At 38.6% G+C, this 24246-nt stretch overlaps 2 protein-coding genes across 16 annotated transcripts in view; both read right to left on the reverse strand.

Annotated features, from left to right (window-relative positions):
• Positions 1-1894, reverse strand: part of afap1 (actin filament associated protein 1) — a 94348-nt gene extending 92454 nt beyond the window's left edge. Inside the window, exon 1 of the mRNA XM_085267454.1 lies at positions 1749-1894. Coding sequence (XP_085123580.1) covers positions 1749-1773 — 25 coding nt within the window. The 5' untranslated portion in view covers positions 1774-1894. The remainder of the gene's footprint in view (positions 1-1748) is intronic.
• A 3405-nt stretch (positions 1895-5299) lies between these two features.
• ablim2 (actin binding LIM protein family, member 2) overlaps positions 5300-24246 on the reverse strand; it is a 92657-nt gene continuing 73710 nt past the window's right edge. For 3 of the 15 annotated variants that reach the window (XM_085267471.1, XM_085267469.1, XM_085267470.1), the window contains 7 exons: positions 19178-19215; positions 18890-18989; positions 18753-18811; positions 14443-14503; positions 12985-12992; positions 12785-12865; positions 5300-7231 (listed from right to left, as the gene is read on the reverse strand). In XM_085267471.1, the coding sequence (XP_085123597.1) occupies positions 7118-7231; positions 12785-12865; positions 12985-12992; positions 14443-14503; positions 18753-18811; positions 18890-18989; positions 19178-19215 (461 nt within the window). In that variant the 3' untranslated portion in view covers positions 5300-7117. Of the gene's footprint in view, positions 7232-12784; positions 12993-14442; positions 14504-18752; positions 18812-18889; positions 18990-19177; positions 19216-24246 lie in introns of those variants that run through there. The other 12 variants (XM_085267458.1, XM_085267460.1, XM_085267459.1 and 9 more) reach the window with 6 other exon arrangements.

Below are 24246 nucleotides of genomic sequence, written 5' to 3' on the forward strand. Positions count from 1 at the left end.
ATTACTACTAAATAGGATTTTGAGCTGTGGAATTAATAGTATTATAAATAATAGGGGGGCTTTTAATGGTAAACATAGAAATTAACATGGAAATGACAGAATAGGCAAGGAATTACTGGCCACAACCCCTGTTCACAGCAACTACTCGGGGCCTTTTATGTCTATCATGGTTCTTTGGATGTAATAATATCTGGAAATATTCTCCTCTCTCTGTCATTTGTTCTGACGTTCTTTCTCCCTCGGTTAATGTCACAGAATGATAAAGACACGCCAGATTAGAAGTAAAGAAATAAGTTAAAAATTGTGAAATTCTTAAAACTTAAACCATGTGGTGACTGTTCAAATGTAATGTAATGTGAACATGAACGTGTGTAAAATGGTTACAACTTTTCATACACAAAGACAAAGAATCAGTGCTTCTCATTTGAAGTATATCTTTGAATCGGTCATCATAAAGATTTGTTTGTTGAGGAACAAAGTAAACAATTGTAAAAAAGTAAAAATTTTAGAGGACTTCATTAAATGAACATTAATATACAAAACAGCTGATTTGGGGTTTCTTCAAACTGGCTGAGTAACTGATCACTACAATTTCAACATTTTCAAAGGTGACTAAAGGGATCATTTTTATTAGAAGTCATCTCCGGTGCAAGCTGACTTTTTTAATCCTATTAATTGTTCCATCCTAATTATTCTTCATCTCATGTTTCGTCTGTCTAATTGCTCTGTTGTATTTGAATAACTGCATCCGGGTGGGGGTTGCCAGATCAGCTGATGCCTGTGCCTCTCTTTAAGACACGAGGCAACACTAGCAAAATGTCTTAACCCTCTTGAAACAAATGTGTTCAAAATTTAAAACGAATATGGAAATCACCTCTGATATGTTTGGATTCTAGATGGCATATAACCATAAATACATTGATAAACATGAACTTGTTTTTCTTTGGATATATCATTCTAATCGATCAAAAGTGGATTAAAAAACAGTAACGTTGCCTTAAACGACTTTCTCCCGAGCGTTTTTTTCATGTTGAGAAATCTTAATTTAATGAATCAGTCTGTTAACTGGCCTCTCTTTGCTCTTTTCATTTCAATGACGACCACTTGTCTGGAAGTCACAGCTGGGAAAGCTGACAGAGATCCATGCTCCCAGCTGGTCCCCTCTTCACCCCCTCCTTCCTCCTCCTCCTCCTCCTGCAGGGCTGCTGATGCTGAGAGCAGCCTGCAGTATCCAAACACAGGCATCACACACCCAAGGTCTACCAATTAATCACACCTCTTTCTCCCTGCCTCCTCCTTTTCCTGCCTTCGTCTGTGTTACCACATGGCCCTTTGTAGCTTTATTCTAATGTCCTCTAATATTTACCAATAACACAAAACACGTAAAAAATACTTTAAAGAAAATACACTAAAATGTCTAAATAGGAAAATGAAATGAAAATATCAGAGTAGATGCAACTGAAGACAGCGTAGTCACTACACAGTATCACACACACACGCACGCACGCACGCACCAAAAGACTACTAAAAGGTACAACTGCAGAGAGTTGGGGACAGTAAATATCACAAACGAACCAATAGGAATTTAGTGTCATTAAAGCGTTATTTAAAAATGTAGGCAGTAAATAAAGCCCAGCACACAGCTTCCATCAATTGTTTGAATGAATTCAGCAACACACCCAGACGAACTGGGAGCAACTCGTTAAATAAAGTCTACGACCAGAGGTCGTTTGAATCCAGCAGCTTACCTTTGTCGTTTTTCTCCTTATCCATGTTACAACGGACAACATGGATAACTGATAACTCCTCTCCAGCCGGTCACAATAAAGGAAGGGCGGGTGCATCCGTCAAGCACCCCCTCTCCGTCTCCTCCACCCTGTTCTGACAGGAAGTGAGTGATAGGAGCGCCGTCCAATCGCAGGCTGTATCGCGGGAGGCGGGTCTCGTGGCCACGTGGGCCTGTAGAACGTGTTGTGTAGCCAGTGTGTGAAACCAAGTGAAAGCTGTTTGGCATATACAGTCGCAGCACACTGGAGCACCAAAGCACACCTAAAAAAAAAAAAACCTAAAAAAAATCTGCTGCTCTTTGCCCACACAAACTATGAAGCTATAGAGCTCATAAATCAATCAAATCACTTTTATTGTCACATCACATGTGCAGGCACACTGGCACAGCACATGCGAGTGAAATTCTTGTGTGCGAGCCCCACAAGCAACAGAGATGTGCAAACACAACAACACAAACGAGCAAAATACAAGAATGGCCAACCTGAAACTAATAAATATATGTACAATATATAATAGTGTATGCATTTCTGGATGTGTATACTAAATATTTTCCTACGTGTGTGTGTGTGTGTGTGTGTGTGTGTGTGTGTGTGTGTACACATTTTTACAAATTAAATAGTAAAATAAAAATAAAAAAAATGCTCAGTTAATGTTTAATCTTAACACATAGGTAAATAACTAGAAAGTATTTAACTCTGTGAGGCTTCATCTCAAAAACAAAAAATAGGTTTAGGAAAATTATTCAACCTTTAGCAAAACAATACCATGTATTTTATAAAGCTTGTGTTTCTGACAGTTTTTTTTATTCATCATCACCTCTCAGGTCCATGTCTGGAAATGAGACAATTTTTAAAGGGGAAAATAATTCTATAATATTATTTTTTTAAACGTAAGAAAAAGAGACAATATTTATAGTTATTTGCCATTTATAGTCTTTTTTTTTTACAGTCATAGCTTTAACTACGTTCCTTTGCCTTACGTCATGGTGTAGATAGGAAGAGAAATAGAGTAGGAGTCATCTTGAAAGAAGAACATGTGAATAGGTTTGTGGAGTCGAAGAGAGCGTCAGATGGAATTGTGAGTTTATAGTTGGAAATCAAAGGGGAGAATGTAGCTAGAGCGCACTGGAAGTTAATCTGTAGCATGACTTTCAAAGTCAAGAAGAGGAGGAGAGTGAAGGCAGCGATTAAATGGTTGAAGTTGAAGGAAAGATGTTGCACAGAGTTCAGGGAGGAGCTGAGTAAAAAGTGAAGAATTGCCAAATGACTGGGAAAGTACAGCAGAAATAGTGGGGGAAACTGTCAAGAAAGAAAATCCTCTGAACAGAAAAAAGAAGACAAGAAAATTTGATGGTGGAATGAAGAAATGCAGGCATTCAAAGTAATATCTTAGCAAAGCAAAAGTAGGATTGTCCGAGAAAGTAGACAGGAGTACTCGAAGGCAAGTCATACAGCAAAGAGAGAAGTGGCAAAGACAAAAGAAAGAGCATATAGTGAGTTGAATGTGAGGCTGAACACTAAGGACGGAGAAAACGACTTGTAGTGATTGGCTGGATAGTTTATGTTAAATAGAACAAGCTCATTTTCTAATTAAGTCTCTAAGGAAATTATTTATTGATGCAACAGATCTCTGGATCTCCCCTAAAGGCACTGCACATCCAGTTTGGATTTAACTAGAAGGGATATTAAATATTAATGAAACCACAATTCTTTGACAATAAATTCATGAACCCTAAGAAGTTTAGAAAGAGCTTGTTGAATTTGACCATGGTATTGTAACAGTTTGGGAATTTCTTTCTTTCCTCCTTGATGTTCTACGAAAATTCCAACAAAAAGTGGTATTATTGCAAAGTGGAAGCAACTATGAATGGGAGGCCATGTAGACTTATAGAGTTACTGAGTGTTGATGTAGTGCTGTGCGATACTACAAATTTTGGTATCCATACCAAACACACCTGAGCATCCAGCACAGGACACTGGGGAACCACCAATGCACCAGTGGGTGGGGGCTTGAGGCACTGGCAGGGAGTGCGGCCCAACACCTGGAGGATCCTGAAATCTTCTAAGGGGAGTCTAAGACTTGACCTGACACATAGACATACATGACACAGACGACCCTCTGCCAGACAACGGTTGGCGTTAGCGGGAACAGCCAGAGGCCCACGATGTCCGGAGGAACTCACTCGCCTGGTGGAGCGCTGCAGCGAGGGCCCCCTGGCCGAGCTCTGGGTGTGCAGCGCCAGCAGCTAGAGCCACAGCAGCTGAGATTTTCTTTTTTTCTTTTTTTTGTAGTTAGGGGCTAGGCAGCATCTAGGGAGGCTGCCAAGACAGGCTCCCACATGCGATCACAATTGCCACACACACACTCTCACACAGTACCACACGTAGGTACATGTGCAATATGTAACAGAGTAGAGAGATAGGCTCAAAATGATAAAGAACTACTGTTGCTCTCTTATCAGGGAGTTTTTCTTTCGTTACAGGAAATGCTTTACATGTTTTAGGCGAGGTTGCTGTCAACCTTGCAAGTTCACAGTGCAGACTCTCCAGTCACTATTCTGTGACTTTAGCATATGAATAGGGAACATTTTAACAAACAGTCTGATTTAATCTTGGAAATAACTTTACATTACTTTTATTAATTATTAAAAAGAGAAAATGTTTGTATAGATGACATTTACCAGTCGTTAAATTACTAATTCGCTTGTTATCCTTAATTCTCTAATGTCCAAGTCAGTGATGAGCCCAATAATAAACATAAGTCTATCAGAATATGTATGTTAAAGTTTTCACCTACGACAAAGACAGCGAGGACTGTTATTATTATATTTATTTATTTTACAGCAGTCAGCTGTTCCTTGTCTTGCTTCTGTTACGCACACCAGAGAGTACACATTGAACAAAGAATAGACACTCAAAAAAAGGCCTTGAAACAGCCCCACAGGGACACTGTTTGTGGTAAATGTGACACATTGGTTCAGTATAGACTAATGATTTACTGCAGACGTATTATTCCGTGAGTAGATCCAGCATGAGCAGCAACATTAAGACGGTTGATTAGTGTCTAAAAATGATGACTAAAACTTTTAGTAATGAAGACTTGTATTTGTAAAGGAGTATTTTAGAATGGATTGAAATAATCCAAATAATCTTCCACCATTAGTTGCAGTGGGCGAGAAAGATACGAGACAGACATTTCAAGATTTTGCAAATATTTTCATGTTAACCACTTGCATTTGTGACATAAAAGAAACCTATTTTGTGAAAAACTAGTGAGTTTTCTTTACATTAAAACATATTTGCTGTTAAAAATGATTATGACTGATATACTAAGCACTAGCAGGTTTACCAATGGTCCCGCACACACACACACACACACACACACACACACACACACACACACACACACACACACACACACACACACACACCGCTTACTTGAAGGTATCCATTAGAAAAGGGCTTTTAAAATCTCACAGTCGTAAGCACTTAAAACCATAGTGACTCTGTAGTTTGGATAAAGCACTTTAATAGCAGATGAATATTAGAAAGAAGACATGGCAATGCATGACAACAGTTAGTGTGTTACTTACATGAGCAACATTTGACACTCAGATTAAACTCAAAATTTGATATGTTTCTCTTCAAAAGCACTCTTCCCTGACACAACACTCAAGATTTCAAAAATAAAATCCCTTCCCCGGTATTGCAATTAAATAAATACCTAACACAAGCTAATGTAAGGAGCTGAGCTGGGCACTTCATTTGACCAGAAAAGAATCAATCACTCAAAACACATTTATGATAATGTTGTCATTCATTTCTTATATCAGGTCAGTTGACAAACCCCATTTCCCATCCTCATGCATGCCTTAAGAGTTATACACCATGGCAGACAGATAAATCTGATATATATCCAGTATATGTTTACATACATGTTACAGTATGTTAGTTGGCAAGTTGATCGATTTACGGTCCAGAAAGTCGAGCAAAGCTTGAATGTATAGCTTTATTACTGTACGCAACAATACTTTCAAACAACAAACATACAAAGAGTTAACTCTCTAGCTGAGAAGATATAATACAGTTAGAGTATTGACTTTAAAATCAAACAAAACCTCTCTTGTTCAGCTTACGTCTGCTGCAGTTATGTGAAGCTTAGTCTGCAAGGATTTATTTTGTTCAAAAAAAAAAAAAAGAAAAAAGATGATTCTCTCAGCTGCATCCTCCTGACTGGTTTAATGATCCTTTTCAGAAGTCAAAAATAGCTTATAAAAATAATTGTATTTATTTTGTTTTTTTCATGTGAGTGCACGTCACCCTAGCAATGCAGCATGTTTGACATGTTTGTACACCCTGAAACCTTCTGTATTCTACCCCTCCTTTTCTTCCTCTCGCTGACTGTGATTCAGAGTTGTGGCTGCTATCCAGCCCCTGGCTACTCTATCTGGGCTGATTTATGAGAGGCTTGCGTGAGATATGGAGCCACATTCAAATGTACCAGAGCACGCATATCAAAACTATGTAGCCAACTTCTCTGATTGAATAGAACAAGAAGGAAAACCAAAAGCAAAAGATGATGAGGTGGTTTTTGACAGTTTTGAAGTAAAACATCACATATTTTTTGTTTTTTTTTATCCCTGTCTTTGACCTTGACATGCTTGAACAGTGAATGTCTACAGTCTCTTCACTGTCCTAATGTAATGGCAAGGGTGTAAAAATGAACTGTTATGAATATGTAACAGTAACCTATTGCAAGGAGCAGACACAGCAAGAGAGAAAAGGCAGCGCAGCAAACAGGTGATATGTAGAAAGAGACAAGATGGCAAAACCTCACAAAGAGAAAACAAACTCTGTACAGAAACAGAAACAAGTCAATACTGAGATTAAAAGAAGGTGCACATAAAACATTCCAAACCACAGAAACCTGGAGGAAGGCCTGCATGAGAATTGGAAAAAGCTGTTGTTTTTTTATGGAGTATGAAAGCACTGGCATATGGGAGGGTCAGGGGTCGATGCAAAAACCACATAGGAGGCAAGGAGCATCAGCACAGGCCATGCAAACACAGCTCCTCAATCTCCATAAGGTTGTCAGTCAAACATTTGGACCACACTGCATACAAAAAGCTATAGATGCCCGCCGCAGCTTTGTGAAACTGTGCCCTCGCAGGGTTCCTCTGTGGCTTCACAGGCATGGCGTTTTAGAGGTGGAGAGTAGGAAGAAGGAGTATCACGGTGGTGCATATATAGATATTTCCGATGGGGCTTTTTTTTGTATTTTGTTTTCTTCCCGATACTTTTTGAGATTTTGTTTAGCATTGTTTTTCTGTCTAAAAAAGGCGTGCCTTCTTCTTCATGTCATTCTTCTTCCAGAGAGCCAGGCGGTCAAACTGCTCCAGGGTCATGCCGAACACTTGGTGAAAGTCCTCTGGAGATAGATGTCTCTGGATTAGGAAATTGTGGCAGAAAAAACATTGTTATTTAAGTGGACAACAGTAATACCAGCAGCTTCTTGTGAACCTTATAACCAAAGGAAACACTGGTGGTGGTTGGCGTTTTAATGATAAAGAAGCAAAGTGGGTGACAAGATGTTCAGACATATTGACCACAACTGTACTTTTATTTATTTTGTACCATAAAGATCTTTAAACTCAGCAAAATAGTTGTCATATATTTGTTTTTCATCAACAGTTTTCTTCCATTTGCACACTTTCTCTAAAATTATAAACTTTTTCTTTCAGAACGATACTGAAAAACTAGTTCATGCATATATTACTTCTAGCCTAGTGTATTCTAGGCTGTGTGGACATCACATTTTGGGTTATTTAGACCAAAATACTTAACCTTTCTCTACAGCGGCCTAATATCCACTTATGCGGACACTATACTGCTACTGTTCTATTGAAATTTTGAATGAATATCCTCATATGTGGCTCTGATTTTTCGTAGAAACAGAATTTAGGTAAAAAAAAAAAAATCTGGTAATTCGTTGTTTTTACATTCAACAGGTCCCAATCAGCCCAAATATCAAAGAGAAATTAATAATGCATGCCATGGAAGAGTTCGGGTCTTAGAAGGTTAAAATCACATAAAAAGTCTTGAATAATGAGAATAATCATCTTATCTTAAAGACCTTATAGTATCGATCATTCATTCTCAGACTGCAGAATTGTGGTTCAAAGGATATCTAAAAGTAGAATGGGACGCAGAGTCTTCTGCTTTCAGGTCTCTCTTCAGTGAAACTAGCTTCCAGTTGGGATCCAGTAAACAGACACCCTCTCTACTTTTAAAATTAGGCTTCAAACTTTCCTTTTTGCTAAAGCATATAGTTAGGGCTGGATCAGGTGACCCTGAATCCTTCCTTAGTTATGCTGTAATAGGTGTAGGCTGTTGGGTGACTCCCATGATGACCTTTTTTCACTTCCTGCAAAAAATAGAGTAACCTGTGTTGCTTGAACACATGTATCATTCAGAATTAAGGGTGCCTTCACAGCAGTGCAAGCTATGCAATGTGCTGCCATTGAGCTGCTCAAACTGATTAATCAATAGAACAATAAATTAATTTCTAACTGAAGCAGTACTATCTGTGGATCTTGGCCAGCATAATTTTTATTAATCTGTATCAGCTTCATGTCTAAGCCTGGACGCATATATTAGATGGACATCCTGACATGTCTGTGTTGTGCACACACAGTAAACAGGCATAATATTGCCTTCTGTCTTGATGTTTAATACAGTATTTTGAATTTTATCCCTTATAAGTTCTTCCAACCAAAACTCCTATCCTAAAACCTCATGTTGCCAACACTCACTAAGTTCTCTCTAAAAAACAGACACAAAAAAAGCGTAACAAAAACTTGCATGGCATTGATTTAAACCCAGAAACAGAGCGTAGGTAGCTTTAATATAAAATGTTTCCTGCACTGTGCACTGCAGGTGTGTGTTTTTTGTGATCAAACGGTAAATGGCCTGTATTTGTATAGCGCTTTTCTAGTCCCTAAGGACCCCAAAACGCTTTACACAACCAGTCATCCACCCACTGGCAAGCTACATTGTAGCCACAGCCACCCTGGGGCGCACTGACAGAGGCGAGGCTGCCGGACACTGGCGCCAAGTGTCTTGCCCAAGGACACAATGACCGAGACTGTCCTAGCTGAGCTCGAACCGGCAATCTTCCGATTACAAGGCGAACTCCCAACTCTTGAACCACGATCGCCAACTATCAAGAGCTAGGTAAAGCTATTTCTGTGAAACAGCCAATCCCCTGGTTTATATCAGCAAACAGAAGGTTTGGTTTTCACCCCGAGGTAAAAATGTTCAGGTGCCTTAAATTTTTCACCTGCCAAATTGACAGGATAATGACACTGGTGGTATGAAAAAGGAGGATACTCTTCCCCATTTCATATCACAGTGTGTAACTGTAAAACCAATGACTCATGCCATTCAGTATGTTACACAACATGTTTTCTGTTAGCTGTCAGTAGCAAAACACCTGGTGTGACATCACTGAATGGTATTCTGCTAAAGAGGTTGAATCCAAAGACTTTCAGCTTTAATTCAACAACTTTAACACAAGTTTTGCTTCAACTGTTTCAAAATTACAGCCATTTTATACACATTCCCCCATTTCCAGAGGCTCAAGAGTAGCTGGACAACTGCAAGTAGTTTAATGGCCAAGTGAGGCCTATTTCCTTGTAATTGTATAACAAGATCGTATAATCTGGAGATATGATGAGAATTGTATTTTGTAGCTTTTTGCTGAAATGTCAGTATGAGGTCCAAAGAAATGATTATGATGAAAGAGATGGAAGTTATCTTTTGGTGAAAAAACCAAATTCCACCTCTCAGAGAGGCTGCAAAAACTTTGGTTTTTAGAAAACATGAAGAAAAGAGAGAAACAGCTCATGATCTGAAACATACCACGTGATCTGTCAAACACAGTGGAGGTTATGGCATAGCCATGTATAGCTGCCAATGGAACCAGGAAATAGTATGTATTGATGACATGACTGCTGATAGAAGTAGCCAGATTATTCTGAGGTGTATAGGACTACACTCTCTGCCCAAGGATACTCTGGCATTTATACTGGAGCAGCATGAGATCAAACCAGACACCTTCCAATTACTGGCTGACCTACCTCCTGGGCTATAGCCACTCCAACATGGACCTAACTGTGCGGGTTTACACTTTAACGGGCATCCTTACAGAGGGTCACACACTAGCTAAATAACAGAGTCATCAGTGTTTATCCAGATAATACATGAGCAAATATATCTGGAGGCCTATTTGGGGTTGGCTTTGGCTTAGGAGGTGAAGTGAGTCGTCTGCTATTTGGAAGGTCAGTGGCTCGATCCCCCAGCTCCTCCAGTCTGCATTCTTCAGTTATGAGTGCTTAGGCATAAAAAAAAAAATTACTTGCATGAATGTGTGGGTGAATTAGCTTTGAGTGCCCAAATGGAAAAGTGCTACTATCCATTTATTTACTATTTCAAAGACTTGGAACTCTTTTTTCTTGCATTTCTATAATTTTTATATAGCCTGGACTTCAGTTTGTGCTCCTAAATTTACATTTTTCCGTGGCACAAGAACTACATGCGGTGTGTACTTACATCTTTTACTTTTCATTAAGACTACAAGCAAAGTTAAATTAAATCAAAATAAATTTAAAGCAATTAAAAACCTGTCAGTTTGAGGTGTTGCATGGGTCAGGTAGCTTAATTGACCTAATCACAACAGGCTTATTGATGTGAGTTTGAGCCTTTAATTATGTGCAATATTTTTGTTAAATATATTTAACCTCCTAGGACCTGGCGTCCACATATGTGGACATCACATTTTGGGTTATTTAGACTAAAATACTCAATTTTGCTCTACACGGGCCTGATATCTACTTACGAGGACATTGTAGTGCTACTGTTTAATGAACATTTTAGATGAATATCCTCATATGTGGCTCTTATTTTTCTTAAAAACAAAAATAAGGTAAAAAAAAAATCTGGTAATTCTTTGTTTTTACATTCATCGGGCCCCAATCAGCCCAAATATCACAGAGAAATTAATAATGCATGTCGTGGAAGAGTTCGGGTCTTAGGAGGTTAAAGAAAGAACATTAATATTCTTTACAATGATTCTCTGTATTTTCAGAAATAAATAAATGGAAAATACTTTAAATATTTGGCTACAATAATAGTAAAAGGTACTTAATATAGCAACCCAAGCTTCAAGAGAGACTAGCCGAAAAGACACATTTTACAGGCAGTGTATGGTTTAAACGTGCATAAGAATAGTTTTCTTTGTTTTTTTTCCCTTTTCACTTTTATATGTTTCCATCATATAAAAATTGACTTTTTAGCTGCTGATTAGTATGGCTAAACCTAAAACAGTTTGGGGCCAAGGATCAAGATCAGTGGTGGGTAAAACGCAGGTCAAACAGTTTCTCTTCTGCACACACTTTTGACAATAGGACTCCAGTCTGGTATTTCCAACCACAGAGGGAATCTCTTGAGTATCCTCAGTAACCTCAATATGGTCAGACTCCACTTGGGACAATATTTCTGTTAACTGAAAGCCTCACAGTGAACTCTCATAGTGGGGTTACTGAAGACTGAAATGTTTCAGAGGATGTTTTTTAGACAAAACCTCTCTTCCGAGGACTGCAAAACATGAGCTCTGAACCCCAACACAAACCACAATTGGATTTTTTTTAAATGGGTTATTTTAGAGACAAAAACAGTTCATTTTTTTCAGCTGCTCAAACTTAATGAAAGTTTTGAATCTTTAAATGGGTTGTGTAATAATAACAGCAGCAGGAAATTGGTTATTCTGGGACATTAAGTCCAATTTCACTTTATTTCTTTATTATAGTTATAGGACATATATGTGTGTTAAACTTGCTGTGACCTGGCACCAAATTAAATTAAACTACTGCGATGTTGCAGATCTGTCTCCTCTGGTTTCTGATTTTTCACCAGATTTTAAAACCTATCAGCAGCCACAAAATCAAGGTCGGACTGTGCATGTCATTCGTCTTTTTCTCAGCCATACTGGCTCTGGCTTTGGCAGAGTGTTAATGACAGGCATGGCATGTTTGTTTCAAAGATTCATTTGTTTAATTCATCAGTCTTTATGTGTCTCTGTAGTAGTGTTCTGCTTCCTAGTTACCAAAAATAAAAAAAATATAGGTTGATGTTTAAAAAAAAAAAATCAAGAAAGAGGCATATATCCATATATTCCACTATTTCACAGATTTCTGTCTGCAGACATAGACTGTATATAAAACAAGACCTTAACCTGTTTCTAAAAGTCATCGCTGGTGATGTGCCCAGCCCTAACCGTATGTTTTAGAGAAAAGCAAAAAATTACTATTTTAGAAAAAGTATAACTAGTTTTTCTTCTGTGTCAATTACAACGATTACTTACTTTGTCTTGGAGAACAGTTTTACTCTCTGAGGTCTATATCATCACTGATAAAGACTCTAACCTTCATCCCTATCATTCTAATGGACACAAATCAAAATCTACACATATTTTTTTTTCCAAAAGAGTAGTTTTTGGTTGTCTAAAAGAGGGTTAGTGTGAGTGTTTGAAGCTAGGATTTAGGTAATTATTGATCATGACTCGGACTCCAAAGAAGTAAATAAATACAATTATGTATCCTGATAGCAAATACACACACTTCATTTACCGTAAGTTACATTTTACTTCACTTCACTTCTAAGCGCCTTTTGTATTTTAGCATACAATGTGTATACTAAGAGAAATCCCAAAATAGTTTATTTATTGTTTATTCACCACTTAAGTGATTGAAGATGGCACCTCTATAAGCTTTTGCTGATACTTTTATCCCATTGGCTGAGCTGCCTAGCTCCTACCCAAACCACAAATTCTTGACTTGACAAAATTCTGTAAGCCAAAATTTTATATTTTCTCAGGTTTGTTAACGACCTACGGATAGAAGGAGGGAAACAACAGAGGGGAAAGTAAGATTAGAGCTCACCTCCAGTCTGGTGCGGTCTACATCTCTGGGAAGCTTCACTTTCACTCTATGCGTCACTGCCAGCATTTCATAAGGGTAGACCTGGCAACACAAAGTAAGCATTGTGGGAGATTTATTAGGGAATACAATTATAATCCAATGTCCTAACAGTGCTGCCAAGAATATGAAAGTATATTTGCAAAGTGGGAGCAAACTCTTACCTTGTACTCTGAGGAGGGAAAAGACAGAGACAGAAGAAATTACTCTGGTGGAACAGTTATCTTTTATTTGAATTCAGAGCTATTATAAAAGCTAGCATAAGTGAGCTTAAAAATAAATTACACTTGCAAACCCAAATCTCTTCAAAAATATTGGGTTTCAAAGGCGTCAAAAAGCATTAGAAATGGTCGCTCTGCTCACACACACACAGACTGTTATGAGGTTGGAATACTTTCAACTCAATCTTTGCCTCAGATACAGCCAAGACCGTACACGCACGCACTGGTAAACACACAGCGCTAATTTTTCGAGCTGGAAAAATGACATCATCCTTCCTCGCTCTTACTTCTTGTAACTGATCTGGAGCCAAAGCAACAGGGCTCTGCATGCTTGATCGCAACATATATGTAATGTTATCGGGCATTGTAAAAATAACCTTGATCTGACTCATAGAAAGATGATATGGTCCATTTAGTGTCATTTTATAGCTTGGCTAATATTTTTTAGAAGGAAACATTCAGTTTTTGGGGATGGAGCCTGTGAGATTTTGCAACAGTGAATTAGCAACGTGAAAACTGCATTTAAAACAATCAGATAACGCGCATTTAGTGGGGTTAGGTTAATTGGTTAACTTGTGAATAGTGATTGTCTGGCTGTCTGTATTAGCCCTGCAACAGACCCTGTTCAGGGTGTGACCTGCCTCTTGCCCTATGGAGGATGGGATAGGCTCCCAACAACCCCCACGTCCACTGTATCCACCTACATGCTGTTCTCATGTAAGAGAACAACTACAATACCGAAATTCTATTTTAGGTGAATCATCTAGTAATCAGATGACACTTCCTTAACACCTTTATTTAAAAAGTTTTTAAATTCCCAAAGCCAGGCTGTATTCAAAAGCAGATTTACAAGTTAAAGAATGCACTCTTTACAGGAAAGAAGATTTTGAATTTATTTCTAAATTAGTCCTCAAAGTTAAAATAGCAAGTTTCAGCTTCACTCAGATGTTATTAACTGTCAAAAACAGGGAAAATAAATTTTCATAAATTTGCCAGGATGACTCGCTGGTTGTTTTTCTCAAGCAAAACTCAGATAATTTATGTGGTTCCCCAAACTTAGAGGATAGAAAGCATATTAAACGTGTTAATGAACAGACTGAGAATACCAACAGAGACCAAGAGACACCTTGGTATTTTCCATGCTGATGCTAAGCTAGCCCTAGACTGTAAAGAGGATGTTGAGCTGTAGCCTGGTCAGAATGAGTAAGGTGAGAAAGGTGAGAGAACTGTCATACTACTAACCCCTTCCAGTATGGTAGTCTTGGTTGGTATATGATCGTGCATGGTTAAAAAAGACACTATAGACTGCACTGGGTGTAATGTGCTATGCTGTATATGAGTGTTTTGCTGATAAAACCTTTAAAAACTTGATGAGAACTGAAGATACATGTCCGCTCTCACCTCTCATGCCTCCCCAGCTCTGGGAGTCTGGGTCCACTTCATCCTCCATCATCTCAGCAGCCTGCGGGCACACACACATTAAACAAACACAGAGTTAGACCATAATTCAGATATTCTGTGTCATTCCGCCAAGAACACTGCTGCTCTTTATCAAAGCAAGGGTTCATCTGAAAGCCTTTTAGTAAAAGCTGTTGCCCTTGATTTGCTCACATTCTTTCAGAGTTAGCAACGGGAAGTGGATGTGACACGTCTGATAGGGAGTTTGGATTACATTGCTCAGAGAGACTGAAAGCCAACTGATGAGACAAGGAGGGACCGATATTGTAAAGTCTCTGCTGTTTGTCCAGTAATCCATTTTCTAGTGTTAAAACTAGTGAAAAACAAATACTATTCTTTAAAATAAGAAAAATAATTTTTGAAAATAAATCGGTATTCATGGAGCTGAACTGGCAGGGATATTGATATACGATATACACATAAGTGGTAACTGGTGTGAAATGTGAGTGTGAATGGTTGTCTATCTCACTGTAGTAGCCCTGCAACACACAAGCTAAGGGCAGACCACACCATCTAACATCTGACACAAGTAACTAGTTAATTAGCTATCTTGCCTGCCAGGAAGCTAATGGTTCCATGTTAAATTTGTCTCCATGCAACAACATGAAATGCAATATATGCCCTACCATCATGCTTGCAAAGTGGAAAAATATGGTATGGTAGCTAGAAAACTAATATACAGTGTACAGAGAATTTCTTGGTGTCTGTAACTAAACCAAGAGTCAGCCTAAACATCTGAGAAATCAAGCCAAGACAGTATTTCTTGAAGTATCTGGCAGTTCCTAAAATGACCAATTGAGACTCGCTCCAAAGCACAAAGTCTTAAAACTATCATTTAGGAATTATGGTCCAAGGAAAGAGACAAGCAGCCCAAGCATTTACTCAGCCTCTAAAGGTTCCCATCCTGATCTCATTGGGATGTGCCGTAAGACGCCTAATCTATCACTATTAGCTCCCTTGGTACCAGACATCAAAGGTCAACCTCTCCAGGTCTCAAGTTCATTCCTCAACAAGTCAGATCTATTTAGCTACATAAGTAGTGTCCACATAATATTTGGCATGTAGCTTAGTTAAAGATCAGTCTTTTGTCTCATAAAAAACTCTACAGAGGAATATAAAAGCTATATTCCCATAATGCAACGTGCAGATGCCAAGATGCTTCTATCTTGCCAGGATATTGAAACTCCTTGGATGCTTAGCTTACTATGGTCTGTCAAAGATGATTAGAGTATGACAGGTAACTATTAAATATTCAGTATTGGAATTCCTATCCTCTCTCCTGAATGCTTTGATATCATGAAATCTTTCCTACTTATGTGTCACCTCTTCTATGTGCATTATGTTCCCGAGAGAGGTTTGTGTACAGTGAGCATTGTATCCCAGCTGTTCTCTACCAACAAGACGATATCATCATCAGAACAAACTTCATTGCCATTCTGTGATCCTGGGGTCACTAGTCTGTGTTAATGGTGTTATTACTATGATTGGCTGTTTATGCAACTGCAGGTAGTTCAGGTTTACCATCCCCAAGAGCCTCAACTACCTTTATTTCTGAGCTATCCGATCGTTCAGTCTGACGTCACTAGCCGTGTCTGGGCCTAAACTCTGCTGCAGGTCCATATATCAAATGATCACTGTGGCATTACTGAGAGTTAAAACACTGTCTAAAGTCTTTCATCTTTAATAAAATGATCAGCGTTCTGCTCTACCAGGTGTAACAACTGAGTTTAACATCCAGGCATCCATGAAAACGGAATTTATGACATTTAACGGAGTTAGAAGTTAGCAGGAAGTTAGCTCGCTAGCTTCCATCTAAATACAATATCGCATGTCCTGACTGCGGGGTTTTGGAAACAAATTAAAACGTACAGCTTTCTTATCACTTCCAACATAAATGAAGACAGAAAACTAAACAGCAGTGACGTTTGTAGGGTTACTGAAGTTTGGCTAGCTGGTATATAATGATGTGCTACGTGACCGCTAGCGACACAGCTATGTTAGCATAATATGAACAAGCTAACTTTTTTTCCACTCGATAAAAGTTAACGTGAGTGTTCTCGGTGGTCAGGAACAAATGTAATCGCATGGCAGGATGCTGTAAAAGGACCAAACTTCAGCCAGGAGAACAACTGAGATAATCCATCCACAATACGAGGTTAGTCATTCATATACTGCTGCATGGGCTGGGCTGTAGTTACATCCTAAGGTTTTAAAAACTGAGCTTAAATAAATGATTAGTGGTAATAAAAGCCGAGGGAGGTCAACGGTGATCACTGACTGTTTTTAGGAGCTTTTTGAGATTAAATAGAAGAAAATACAAAACATTAAACATGTTAACAACACAAAAGCCATATTAAACGCAGACTACTTTAGACCCGGAAGTAGGATTCGTCACATCATCACTTAATAATCGGATTCTTTGTCCCTTGTGTCCCTCTACACTCCTTGGGGATTGTCCATACTGACTCTCACAGCTCCCCCTTTTCTGCAGAATTTTTGTTACTGTTAGACTGCTTCAACATCACTCAGCATGTTAAAGACACCACGCTCGGACCAGAGGTAACTTCGTCAGACTTGCACTGTTGTTAACCCTGCCAGCTGCAATCATCATGCATTTTTTTCTCTGTTCTTATAACTCTGTGCAGGCAGTGTGTCAAGCGTACCATCTCATCCAAGTCTCTTTATACATCTGGCCTCACTGTGCACCACTAAACTCTCCAATCAGCCGATGATAGTAAGTCTCATTCACTTGATTGTACTTGTAGCACACTAGATCCACCATGTTAACAATAATTTCAGCATGTGAAAAATAGTTCAATATAGTTTGCCATGACTCTATTGTGGCTCTTGAGCTTTCATTTCCTCTTCTGTTCTGTTTTGTCTGCCTGTCCTCTATCCATCAACAAACACCGAGGGAGAGCAGCTATATTGCATCAGTGGCTCATAGACTACCCCCAAAGTCCTAAATAAACCAGAGCACTGCCTGTGTGGACTGAATGGTACTGACTGGCCCTGTGAAATTTGATACCAAAGCTGTGGGGAAAGGGAGGTTGATTTTTAAGGTAGAGCAAAACATTTAAATGGTTTATATCCTACTCTGAGGTTTCCTGAGTTGATTAGTAGTGAGTGGGAGGCTATACAAGGCTGGAAAGTGTTGGTTTGATAGAGCCATGGTGTTATCACATAGAAATGGAGACCCTGAATGGGAAACAGCACCAGCTAGTGGTCTAAATGGCAAAAGCTGTCAGATCCAGACATCTATTTGTTCTATATTTGCTCAATTAAACTATAGTAGAAACAGGATGGCAACTTCATTGCAAGTAGGAGCCATTGTTGGTACTGATTTGAATGCATTTTTTCAAATCTGGTCACTGATCACAAGTAGTTGTGGTGACTGCAATGTGAAGTGTTTGCCAGGTTGCCTGGTAGAAGGCAAGTTGTCTCTAAACAACTATGCTCCGACTTGAGCCGACTGCAGTCAGTATCAGAACCATTGACAAGGTTTTGAAAATTACTGCTTTAATTTAAAAACACAAACAGAATTCCAACACGTTATAGTTAATCTGAGTCATTCTGTGCCAGTAAGCGCAGCTTGTCTGTTTTACCTCTCTTTGCCAGAGGGGACTTGAGTCAGCTGGTATTCCTACATACAAGCAAAGTCTGTCATTTCACAGTTACTGTCACTATTTGTGAAGGAAATTCTGTTTCAGATCTGTGAAAATTTCACTGATCACTGAGCGTAAGTAGTTAATGTGAATTTGTGTGCATGAAATTTGCAACAGACGGTAAAATATTTGTGATTTTTGCTGATTTATCCCAGTCACCATGTTGAGGCACAAAAATAGCTTTGAAGACAGCAATGACTGCGAGTGGTCACAAACCTGGTCTCCATTTTCGAAGTAACCACTTGAAAGGCAACAAAACTGCAAGTGTATTGCACATTGCCACAGTAATTCTGGTCATGCTCCAGTCTCCAATCACTGTTTTCCCTAGTGCGACTGTAGCGTTAATGAAGCACCAAACTATGGTGAGGACATCTCATCTGTAAATGTGAATTGGTTTGGTGCTAGGCATCAACCGTTAACTGTTCAGTGTTCGGAGTTTCCAGTGCTAAGTCTCAGTATCACAGGTCCTGTTAAAAAATTAAACCTGACTTTCTTAGACACTTTTAAAATAAGATCTTTGGCTGATCTACCAAAGATCTGAGATTGTGCATCTTGATGGCCATTCTATATCAGAATCTGTCTGCTCACCTTGTAGATGCCGTTTCTTCCATAGCCAGGTAAAGATGCAGACTTATTGTAAGGGAAATCTAAAAAAAAAAGCAAAGACAATTATTTTCATTTATGTCAGCTCTAGTTCAGCATCTAGCTTGTTAATAGATACTCACTAGGTTGGGAAGTGTCAGTGGGCAGACTGCAGGTTGATTTGCGGGGGTCGATGTCGATCTGACCATCAATCTCACTCTTCAAAATCATCCAACTGGTCCTCTACAAGGAGAAAGTAAGAGACAGAGAGAAAAGGACAGAAAGATGGAAAGAGGTGATGGATGATGGCATAGTATGAGTTAGTAAATTAGTGAATGGATGTACAACATTTGTAAAGTTTAAGAAAATGACTTGAAGAGAGACAGATATGGAAAGACGGATAAAGACAGAAACTGTACACACAGACCCACCTTGCTATCCTCACCATCCTGCCAAGATGTTCTAGAAGCTGTAAAACAGTCAGATGTTACATGACGTGACAGTTGTGCTGGATTATCTCTCTCTCGGCTCCCTTGTGCTGCACTATTAACACCAATAGTAATCCCTGGACCCCTTTGCATGACATCATCGGCCACAGAGAGCATCCACAGGGAGCTCCACAAGCACAATGTTACAAAAATGGAGAAAATTCATACTTTAACTAAAGGATTACACTGTACACCGTGGGACATTGGCTTGTTGACCATCTACAAGTCTAGTCACCATAAAACTCTGTATGTATATCCCTTGTCTCATGAGGATAGATAGAAATGGCTAGATCTGACCCCCCAAAAGCATTTCTTTTACATTTATAACCAGTTTGCTAAATGACAGATGACCATGAACTCTCCTGTGAATCATTACTGTGCCAGAAGAGAATCGTAATGTTGCTTTGACAATCTATCTTACTCAAGAACCAAACTTCAGCTTTCAAATTTATGTGTCAATGGCCGAGGGCAACAATTTCCTCTAAAGAATCAACTCTTTGTATTTGGTGAATTAAATTTTCCAGTCCTGTAGTTAATACTGAAATAAATAAACCGTCATCTGGAAGCAAAACACAAAGTGCAACATTATTTTATTACTTTTACTTATAAGTAATAGTATTGTTATATACTTATCCTTAATCTCTCTGTTAACGATTTCACAATTCTGAAAAAAGCAACGCCGAATAGCAAAACTTTCAACATGACCTCTGTCAGAAAGGGCTTGGGACCAATTGGCAACCTCCTGGCAATCACAGATTGCTTGGGAAAAATATCTATTGGAGAATAGTTAGTGGAGGCTGCTGTTAGAGACTCAAAAACAGGTGCAACACAAACCAGAATCAAAAGAACTTCGCAGTAAAAGTTAAAACTGTGACGCACAACTTTTACTCTAAAGGCAAACATTCTCTTTTTATTATTTGCGTCACACTTATTATCTCTGCGCTAGTGTTTTCATAAAATTTCATCTTGGTTGGCAGGGCCATAAAAGATGGTATCTAAGCCAGTGTGACTGAGGTCATAGTGAGGAACAGGCTAGTAGCTGTTTTATTAGAATGCATTGCAACACAAGACAATTTCAGGAGTATAGGCACTTGATAGCCCAATGCAGTGTTAATTAATGTACATCTTCAGGTTGTGGGGCCAAGAGAAACTAAATCTTAAAATGTGTTGGTCACAGCCTTGTTGTAAACTTATCATATTAGCATGTGGAGCTATTTGTGATGTTTCTGACATACTGACATTATGATGTTATGTGAATTCATACGCAAGAGTGTGTAAAACATTAAAACTTTAGAGATGAGCCCTAAAAAAACTGGATCCAATTCCCACAAAGTAGGTGTAGCCCACTGAAAATGAACTTAAGCTAAAACACATCACAAGTTTAAAGGCAGTTAGGAGATCAGTAAAGTTGTTTTTCTTTTTTTGGCAAACAGTACACTTTGTCAGTGATCTAATGTCTGCTTGAATGCTTCCAATCTAGCTGTCAAAAGCCAGCTCAGTTGATTTACATGTCACTGTTACTTGTTGATAGTGATGATGATATCCTTGTGTGGTAGTGGTGACATTAGCTCCTTGGAGTCCCGTGTTCATGCATTTTGGGTGACCCTGTGAAGTTAGACTAGATTTCTTAAAGTATGCAACATAGTCTAGGGTTACTAGAAGTGTAGACCAAAAATATAATTTAGGTACACAACACAATGATTAGGGTAGAGACACACAGAGACACGTCACCATACTAACCGAACAGACTAACACAACATGATTCATGTGCCTGACCATTCACAGTGTACACACAGTTACAGCATCACCAATGAAACCAACCAATGAGCTGGTGGAATGAGTGCACACATGCAGGAACAGGATGAGCAAAAAACACCCATGGGCCCAAATCCCAAACAGCTCCACTCCCACATAGTTTGGATTAGGAAGATGAATAATCAATGTTTCACTGTGTGAGATATTGAAATTAGGGGTATTTCTAAAATTGGTAAAAAAAAAAAAAATTATAACATTGTGAAACAATGTTACCTACAGACCCCAAACGAGAGATAACCTGACATGACATGACTGAACAATGTTGATTTAGCAAATGTGTATATATGTTTGATCGGGACTCCCCGATATTTAACCAGAGATGGGCAGTAACGTGTAACCCAATTACTTTTTTCAAGTAACGAGTAAAGTAAGGGATTACTACTACTGTTACTTTCCCCTAAGCATGCTGCATTACTGCGTCACTAAACTGTGAGTTTGTTTGTGAGAGTGTCTCATGACAATGATGCACGAACATGCAACGTCCGTGGTAACAGACGTGCGCAGATCAACAATGGAGTGCGTGGAAGTACTGATATTACTTTGAGTTTGATTTCGTGAAAAGTGACAAAAACATTAGTGTACACTCTGCGTGGGAAGAAAACCTCTTTCTACAGCGAAAAATTAAACTTCAAATCTGAGCGAGGACCAAGCACGCTGCCACGGGAATGTGAAATTCAGAGAGAAATCCCCGGATCCCCCCACTGACAAGACTCCTGCTAAACAGCCACCGCTGGGGTGGCTGTAGCTCAGGTGGCAGAGCAGGTCAGCCACTAATCAGAAGGTCGGTGGTTCGATCCCAGGCTGCATCCTGGCTGCATGCCAAATATCCTTGGGCAAGATACTAACCCCATGTTTGCCTACTGGTGGTGGTCAGAGGGCCCGGTGGCGCCTGTGTCCGGCAGCCTCGCCTCTGTCAGTGCGCCCCAGGGCAGCTGTGGCTACAATGTAGCTTGCCATCGCCAGTGTGTGAATGTGTGTGTGAATGGGTGGATGACTGAATGTAGTATAAAGCGCTTTGGGGTCCTATGGACTAGAAAAGCGCTATACAAATGCAGGCCATTTACCATTTTACCATTTAAACAGATGAAAATTGATTTAGGAGCGACAGGACTCTTTGATTGATTTATTTTTTTGCTGTGTTTTACTTGCATCTATTTGAAAGAGTGAGTATAAACATAAAAAATTATTTTATTTTATATGTTGTAATATGCAGAAAATAGGTTTAAATGTTAAACTAATTTCTTCCAGTCAAAGACTGTTGATTATATTTTTTTCTTAATGCAATGTGCATAAAGTTAAAAGATTAAAACTAATAAAACAATTTTTAAAAATACATTTTTTTATTTGACTCCGTTATATATGATGGATTATGTAGAGAAAGTAGAATTGGGCTGAAAGGTCTTTTGCTTTATTACCTAGTCAGAGTGGGTTTTTTTTAAAGTAACTAAGTAAGTAAATAAGTAGTAAAGTAACTAATCACTTTTTTCAAGTAACTTGACCAACACTGTATTTAACATACTCTATCCTTTAGGTGCCAGTACCATCATTAAATGGGATAGTTCCCAAAAGCCTGCGGTAAATGATTTCGTTAACAGTGAACACAAGTCATAGAAGTTTTTAAGCAATTTTAGGCAAACATGTTAGCATATTCTGAAACGCTGGCTAACATAGAGAGGTACATTAAATACTTGTTTCTCCTTAAAGGAACAAAAAGTAACAGAATAATGGAGAAAGGCATTCAAACTATATAGAAACTAAACAGTAAATATCCAGAATAATAAATTATCCTAAATCATACATTTCATTTTTTGTTTGACATTTCAGCAGGAATTTTATCTGTTGTGTTGCAATGAAATGCAAACTGCATTGTTCGTGACCAGAGATGGGCAGTAACGCGTTACTGTAATCTGATTACTTTTTTCAAGTAACGAGTAAAGTAAGGGATTACTATTGCAAAAACAGTAATTAGATTACCGTTACTTTCCCGTAGGAACGCTGCGTTACTGCGTTACTAAAAACATGATTTTTTGCGAGAATGTCTCACGACAGTGACGTAAGCGAGTGCGCTGTTAGTGACAACAGCTGTGTGCAGATCAACAATGGATCACATATCGATTGTGGGAGAGAGTATGAGGGTGCAGCGTTTAAAGCGTGGAAGTACTGACCTTACCTTAAGTTTGATTCCATAAAAAGTGACAAAAACATTAGCGTCCATCGTGCGTGGGAAGAAAACCTTTTACAGTGAAAAAAACCCCTAAACTTCCAAGCAAGCACTGAGTGCGCAATGACGTAATGGGAAACTCACAGAGAAACTCGCGGATTCTTCCACTGACCGCTGCGGCACACCTGCACCAGGGTAAACCTCCGCCTACCCAACTCCTGCTTTACAGGTGAACATAGAGCAACAGGACTGCTGAGTCTTTGACTTTATTTATTTTCTGCTGTGTTTTACTTGCATCTATTTGAAAGACTGAGTGTAAACACAAAAAATATTTTATTTTATGTGCTGGAATGTGCAGAAAATAGGTTTAAATGTTAAACTAATTTATTCAAGTCAGAGAATGTTGCATATAATTAAATTTTTGCTTGATGCATAAAGTTAAAAGATTAAAACTAATAAAACAAGTTTTAAAAAAGGAGACTTTTCAATTTGATTACATTTTGTATGATGGGTTATGTAGAAAAAGTAGAATTGGGCTGAAAGATCTATCGCTTTATCACCTCTTCAGGTTGTAAATCGTGTTTTTAAAAAGTAACTAAGTAACTAAGTAATTAATTACTTTTGAAAATAAGTAATCAGTAAAGTAACGGGATTACTTTTTTGGGGAAGTAATCAGTAATTAGTTACTGATTACTTTTTTCAAGTAACTTGACCAACACTGTTCATGACACACTGCTTGGATTACAGGAATTCTCTGGGATCCACTGCAATATTCTGCATCTGTAAGCCTTTAAACTAAGAGACGTGTCATCCACACCTTTACACTGCAGAATATCCGATTGGGTTTTAGTAAAAGCAAGGCCATCTGCTCTCAGAGAAGGGTCATACTGTAGGTAGCATCATGTAACTCACACCTAAAATGTTTGATCAGAAACTTTGAGGGTTTTTTAAAATTATTATTATATTTTGTTGTTAAATTGCCATAGCATTGCCCACCATCCAATTGTTCAACAATCATGGATTCTGGGTGAAGTAC

This window comes from Mchenga conophoros, linkage group LG3 (genome assembly GCF_057382185.1).
Source record: "Mchenga conophoros isolate Kocher_MC1m ecotype Shallow Benthic linkage group LG3, M_conophoros_male_GT1.1, whole genome shotgun sequence".
NCBI classification, from domain to species: domain Eukaryota; kingdom Metazoa; phylum Chordata; class Actinopteri; order Cichliformes; family Cichlidae; genus Mchenga; species Mchenga conophoros.